Here is a 7,136-nt window from a genome sequence, read left to right as displayed (position 1 = left end):
CTGCCGTTAAAACAAAGTTATTTATACCCTTGTCGTTACTAATTTCACCATTTATACCCCTCAATTGACGGAAATCCCCAAACTAACTCAAATTAACCAATTTTTACTTAAATTTCCCAATTTTAACCCGACCCGACCCACCCAATAATATAACCCATTTTTGTTCTATCTTCATTCTTGTTCATCTTCATCTTTAAACTTGTGTTCCTTTTCAAAAACAATAAAATCATCCAACACAGCCCAACAATATCGAAAATAATGTAATAATGGCTATGAACCCAAAAACACAAGAACACAACAATGATTAAATACAGATAATCGGAGCATTATTTTTCAGTCAGATCTAAAAAATTGTCGAAATTACTGGAGCTTGGAGCTCTAATTCGTCGTTGTTGATTTCCTCCGGTCTACCGGAGTTAGGATTTCACGGTGATGGCTGGACACTGTTAGCGATGTGGGTCTGGATGAGAGAGCAGAGAGCAGAGTCAGTTTTCCTTTGACCCGTTCTTGGAATCAGAGAGGAAGACCTAGCTCTATCGATCAAAATAAAATAAAATAAAAAGGCCACCAGACTGAAGTTAGAGATACAGTTCATGTTTCAAGTAATTAAAATGAAATTTTCAGTTGAGAATGGTTGTATCATGGATATTAATATATACCAAAAACTATACTAAATTATTAGTACTAAAAAAAAGGAACACACACCTCTTTGGAATCTTCTTATGCCTCGCATAGTTCACAAGGAACCAGCCACCAACATTGAACTTTATATCGAGCAGGTATGGGAAAAATTATAAATTGATGAATAGTAATGCCTATGTATCAACCTATGTCAGCTTAAGAACATTATTGGAATTTTTCGAAAGAACTTAAAGCTACGGAATCCACAAGTTTAAAGATGAAGATGAAGATGAACAAGAATGAAGATAGAACAAAAATGGGTTATATTATTGGGTGGGTCGGGTCGGGTTAAAATTGGGCAATTTAAGTAAAAATTGGTTAATTTGAGTTAGTTTGGGGATTTCCGTCAATTGAGGGGTATAAATGGTGAAATTAGTAACGACAAGGGTATAAATAACTTTGTTTTAACGGCAGGGCTATAATCAACTAATAAATTGAAGTTGAGGGGTATTTTTGACACATAGATTTCTATATTAAAGTAGGAGATAAGAGAGGCAAAAGAACTTGCATTGATTTATTTTTATTATTTAGCCCTAAGAGAATTTTAAAATAACTTGATCAATGAAAATTCATATAGTCGATCTCATTGATTACGCTAATAAACTAAAGTTGAGGGGTATTTTTGACCCTTTTCCCTATATTATATAAACTCCCTTAGAAAATAAATATATATTATATATATTATATAATAGAAAAAATGATTTATTATATTATATTATTATATAGAATATTATATAGGGAGTTTATGATGGGACATTGAAATGTCCCATCATAAACTCCCTCTTATATATAAGTAGAACTATATGTTAAATCAATTTTTGAGAGAAGCAAACCCCATCCCTTACATATCTCACGAATCTGAGCTAGCGCCACCAGATAGATCGAAGATGGTGGTCTTCATCATCCGTGAAGTTTTGAAGGTCATGAGAGTTGAATATGTCAATTATTCTGATTCTAATATTCATAACTTCAAGGACTGATTATTTATGAGAGTTGAATAGCTGTTATAAATAGTAACCTGTTACTGATTCTTAACGACAGGGTGATTACTTATAAAATTTACAATTTTCCAATATTATAATATAAGAAAAAGAAGTCTATTTAGAGAAGACCATAAACTGTTGCAGCAGATAAAGCTTGCAACTTGCAAGCAATGACAACGAGCACAAGATGAGTAAAGCCATCACCAAAGCATCAAAAATTGAAACATTTGATACAATCATGTATCTTTAGTACAGAGTGCAAAAAACAACTGACCAAGATCAGTTGCAAAATAAGGAGCAGAGATAAAGATGCTCAGGCCCCAAAATTATATCAAAGCTAATTTCTTGGTCAGAACTCTTATTATTCAGAAGGCAGCCTCTTGGATGTCTGGTACAACTACATTTTTAGGGGTATTAAAATTTATGTTCAAGGGTAGCACAAGATCAACAAGGTGCAAAAGGAAAATAACAAATTTCATTTTTTAAATGAAGTTTCTGATGTCCAGAGACTTCACAGTGGGCATCTCCTCATCCTTGAACTCCTCCCTGCAAGTACAGAGAATTCAAATTCAAAATCTGCGAGAAAAACAAATAACCCAACCTACATGTAGGGGTAAGAGAATGAGCAACCAAAGCCCTATTTATTACCTCTTCTTCTGAGTTTCCATTGCTTCAAGAGCATCCTTTTTCAGTTCTTCTAACTGTGCCTTTGCAATCTTCAGCTCCAACTGTTCTTCATATTTGGGCAATTCTTCTTTACGAATGCCAAGCCTAAGGCATTTTTAAAAAAAAACATTGATGATCAATTACCTACATAAACTCTGAATCATATATCATCTGAATCACAATGGCTCATACTACATGCTGCTGAGTAAAATAGGCCACAGTTTTTGGTTAGGGTAAAGTAAAATACCCCCAAATAAGTCAACAAATGGCTGAGTAAAATTTTTAGGATGCTGGTTTTGATCATTTACATAACGAACGACCAACTGCTCCTCAAAATTTGTAGACAATCAAAAAATTGAAGCACTTGCAAATAGAATCAATTAACATCTGCATAAAGAAGCTTACTTCTGGTTGATCTTATCAAACTCAGCTGTAAGAAGAGCTATTCCCTTTTTGTCGTTCCTCAGTAGTGGCTTTTTTAATTCTTTCTCAACTTTATCCAATGCTGCCATCTGCAAATCCTCTATACCTTGAGAATCGATGAGGCCCCTCCTGACCAGATAATAGATGAAAAAGAAAGGGGAGTGAAGAAGTGCTGATACACCTTATGTCTAAAGGATGAATAAAATGTCTGTCTATGAGATATGGAACAAGAGAGGAGAACACAATTACTCAATAAAGCAATAATTACTGGTAAGTTGAGAAAGCAGGCTAATGAAATTGAAGCACATAGACGCTTTTTTGCTCCAAGCCCATTACTGAAGTTACTAAAATTGCAACATTTGGAATCATGTTCAAATTTCAGAATTCTTTGTAGGATACGAAGGGATATCAGTGAAAATCAACCAATTGTGTGAAAGATAACGAAGAGCATACTGCCTTTATTATTTATTTACTAATTATTGATAAAGAAGCATACCATCTTGTTTTTATAAATACCAAAAGCATGTTGCATGATAACTCACATAACTCATGAAATATTATAACTAGCAGGTAAAAGATAAGCATTAGAATGCATACTTGACACGCATCTCCTTCAGTTTCAACAAATATGTTCGGGCATCTGGAATTTCATGTGTTTCTACTTCGATGTTGAACTTAATAATTTCAGACTCTGATAAGAGATTAGCCCTGCGAACATGGGAAATTATAACATTAGCAATTGATCATAAAAAATTATGGAATCTAACCAAATAATGCAGCATGCATGTCCATAAATAAAACTAAGTACTGTTTGACCATGCAATAAAATAGAGGTTTCTACTTTCAGGTACATGAAAATAACATGTGATTCTTGATGAACTAAGGTATAATGTGGATCAACGTAAAAGAATTACTGGGACGCCAAACAAAATAAACAAGGACGGACCTATTTTCACATTATTAATAGATAGTTAACAAACTAAATATGGTCCATCTCCAGCAAGCATCTTGATGTAATGGCAAAGCACATTAATGGTAACAAGAACTAAATTTAGGAATAGCTGAACCTTCAAATGAACAGCTGAGTAGGATGTTCAATATGAATTCTGAACCACGTGCTATCAGAGTTTAGGTCAGCCACCAAGTGCTGAACTGTTTCTCTGGTATTTACAAACTAAAATTGAACTTCATAAGAAAAGGTTAGGTATCCTACTTTTGTCTAACAGACTTCATGACTTTCGCATACTCAGATACAGCAGCAGGATCTTCTGGTTCTATGGTGATCTTCTCCTTTCGTAGGACACCAATTGCTGTCTCAAGCTTGTTCTTAACCTCATAAAAGATGTCCTTCAATACCTCTTCATAAGCACACAAAAAGTCAGTGTCACAGCAATGCAACAATACACAAACAACATTGCAATAGTACAAGCCCAGTTTGATTGCCAGAAAAAATCCACATACTATTACCAAGACAGATAGAATTATTAGGTCGGGTGACAAGACTCTAAGAGGACAGTTTTGATCAAGGCCTGACAAGAAAAAGAATATAGTATTTCTAAAACACTAACCCATTAGGGATTTTCTGGCACAAGATTTCCCTAGTTAGTCGAAACAAATAAATAAAGTTGAAGAAAAGCTATCTGAAAGCATACACCCTATCAATGGAGAGACAGGTGAATTAGATACCAAGACCTAACTTAAACTCTATATTGGTCCTGCAAACACCAGTATCAGAGTTTTTTATGAGTATGCTATTTCCAGCTTAGTTCACCCTAAAAATAAATGTTACTATCTTGTGCCTTCCTGTAGAGACAGTAAACAGTAAAGTATATGTCAATTGGGCCTGCATCACCTATCTAGGAGCATAAAGCGTCTTAGTGTTAAAGTACTTCATTGAGATACAAAGGATGCACCAGATGCATCTCGCATACAACTAATAATGAGGAAAAGCATTATGCTTATTAGAAAAGTAGATGAGACTTAACTTATGCAGTAAAAGGATAGTGTTGGCTGCAGTACTCAATCATAATGCAAAAAATAAGAGCAGAAATATCCATACACAGCACGCACATGCATAGGCATTCTTCACAAGTTCCAAGGTAACAGGAATCTAAAAGCCCCAGAGCATCATTCAGAAGCATACCATGATGGTGTTCCTTAGTCATACTTCCTCCTTATTTTAGTCTTGTTTATGCTATTAAATCTAGGTTAAAATATTGAAGTTACATTAAAAAAAATACTAACAGAATTACCACATAATGAACAAAACAGAAAATATATTACAGCTGATTTCTTCAAAGTTAATTGTTCAGATCTTCTGAGTTCTGATACACAGACAAGATAAATGAAAAACAAAATGAAAAAGAAACTAAGTCGGCAAAAAGAATCACAGTTGTTTCAGCAAAGATTGTTTTTTTAATCAAGAAAGTATCAAAAAGAACATCCTGAAATACTTACGATCTCCCTTCAGTGTAGTGGGAGCAGCAGCTTCTTTGGCAAAGGAACGAACTGGAACTGCATGCTCGGGTCGAAGAACAACCTGACCAGCACATAGCTGCAAAACTACATTTATTAATAGGAGTAGACATCTGGACCAGGTACATATTACACCAGCATATCCAATCACATCTACATCACAAAATTTTACCGCAAAATTCTGTTTCAGACCTAGACACATCCTAACAGCTTAAAGAAAGTGTAACCTAAATTACTCAAAAGCTAAATGACCACATAGAGCAGCAGTGGTTATTCTCCTAACAGCCACTTCCTTATGGGCACGTACTATTCAATGGAACAACATAAGTAGGCAATGGTAGGAACATCAAATTCAGCTCCTAAGTGATAATTGACAGAGAGAATCTTTCCCCGAAGAAATAACACAACAGGAGGAAAATAAAAAACATAGAAAATCTCAGGCCAAATTTATTTTCCGTAAAGCAAAAAAGATGGTGATTGGAAACCAACCAATAATGAAAACAACAAATATTCTTTTGAAACGGGATCACTCAATCCATCGTGCGTCAATATCAAGCAGGCAATTACAATCTCAATGAAACCTAAAATGTGCTTAATCCTAAGGAACCACAATTATAAATCCGATTATATTTACTGTGCCAAACGCATCTCTCTCAAATCAAACTAAATTCAGTTCAACTGGTCAACAACTACAATCCGCACAACAAATAATGAACATTAACCCTTTAATCCACAATCAGATCAAGCAAATCATGAAACATAACCATTTGCCGCATAAAAAAAAAGGGGAAAATTAGATTAGATCCAATTGTACCTGGCGAGTGGATCTGGACAGCAAGCGAGAAGCGAGTGCCATTGATGAAATTCCAAGTGAAGTCGTTTTTCTCTATCGGAGTGTTCGTTCACCTCTTGAGGAGAAAGCTCTCTGTTTCTGTTGGGTGTGGCTTTTGATCTTGACCTAGTACTGCTTCATTTCAGCTTTCAGAGGGACGAGGGCAAAAGATATTCTACGACGTCGTTCGCCTATTCCCACTCACTTTATTATTGTTTCCCCCTCTATACTTCTGTCTTTCTTTCACATTTGGGCCTCAACTTTGTATCCTTTCACTTTTCATCCTCACTTTTGGAGTCGTGTTGTTGGTGAGATAAGGAATTACAGTTTTGAGATTAGATTCGAAATTAGTTTATTCTAACGTTTAGTTGGATTTTTTATTTTGAGATTAGTTATGTCATAATTATGGTAATATTATTTTCTCATGTTGAAGTTGGATAACAATTTCAAAATTATTATTTCGAGAATAAAAGACAGAATGATATATTTGCCCTTCTCTAATATTTTCTACCAATTTTTTTAAACAAAGACAAGATTAAAATGAATTTATCTATTTTAAACCAAACACGTGTTTATAGGATATCTCATTTTTAGCCCAATGAATTGACTAAAAAGCTATCAATAAAAGTACATACACCAAATAATTTCATTATTATTACGTTGGGGCTTTTGAAAACAACCTCTCTATATCCACGAGGTAATAGTAAAGTATGTTATATTCTACCTTTTTCATATTTCACTTGTGGAATTTCTGTATGTTATTGTTATTGTGTTGTAATTCCATCATTATTAAGTGTAGGGTTGCTTAACGGTTGGCCTATCGGATATCAATTTTTAAATTTACTGATCCACTAGCCAACCTATAAGATATCGGTTGGTTCAGTAACGGATTAGCAATTATCAAATGGTTATCGGGCGGTGTAACGATTAACCTCTAATCTCTATGGTACCTTTTTTCGATGAACACACCTTTCGAAGGGATGACTTTGAAGCAGTAACAACATAAAATGGATAACTTGATCCATATTTTCAACTGGTTGTCCCATTTTCATTACCCAATGAAAACGTCTTTGCTA

General features: G+C 34.6%; 1 protein-coding gene and 1 long non-coding RNA gene across 2 annotated transcripts; both read right to left on the bottom strand.

Annotated features, from left to right (window-relative positions):
* Window positions 1-249: 249 nt before the first annotated feature.
* LOC107062938 (uncharacterized) lies at window positions 250-1,090 on the bottom strand. The gene is made up of 2 exons (XR_001474966.1): window positions 706-1,090; window positions 250-533 (listed from the first exon to the last, which is right to left on the bottom strand). It is a non-coding gene; the product is annotated as an uncharacterized lncRNA (long non-coding RNA).
* Window positions 1,091-1,852: 762 nt separating this feature from the next.
* Window positions 1,853-6,212, bottom strand: LOC102606142 (probable ATP synthase 24 kDa subunit, mitochondrial). Its single transcript, XM_006358960.2, has 7 exons — window positions 6,043-6,212; window positions 5,211-5,307; window positions 3,967-4,111; window positions 3,351-3,461; window positions 2,736-2,882; window positions 2,313-2,435; window positions 1,853-2,210 (listed from the first exon to the last, which is right to left on the bottom strand). The coding sequence occupies exons 1-7, from the start codon at window positions 6,082-6,084 to the stop codon at window positions 2,147-2,149; spliced, it is 729 nt and encodes a 242-aa protein (XP_006359022.1). The 5' UTR covers window positions 6,085-6,212; the 3' UTR covers window positions 1,853-2,146.
* Between the last annotated feature and the right edge of the window lie 924 nt (window positions 6,213-7,136).

Source organism: Solanum tuberosum, unplaced genomic scaffold (assembly GCF_000226075.1).
Source record: "Solanum tuberosum cultivar DM 1-3 516 R44 unplaced genomic scaffold, SolTub_3.0 scf00285, whole genome shotgun sequence".
NCBI classification, from domain to species: domain Eukaryota; kingdom Viridiplantae; phylum Streptophyta; class Magnoliopsida; order Solanales; family Solanaceae; genus Solanum; species Solanum tuberosum.
This window is presented reverse-complemented; position numbering and strand designations above follow the sequence as displayed.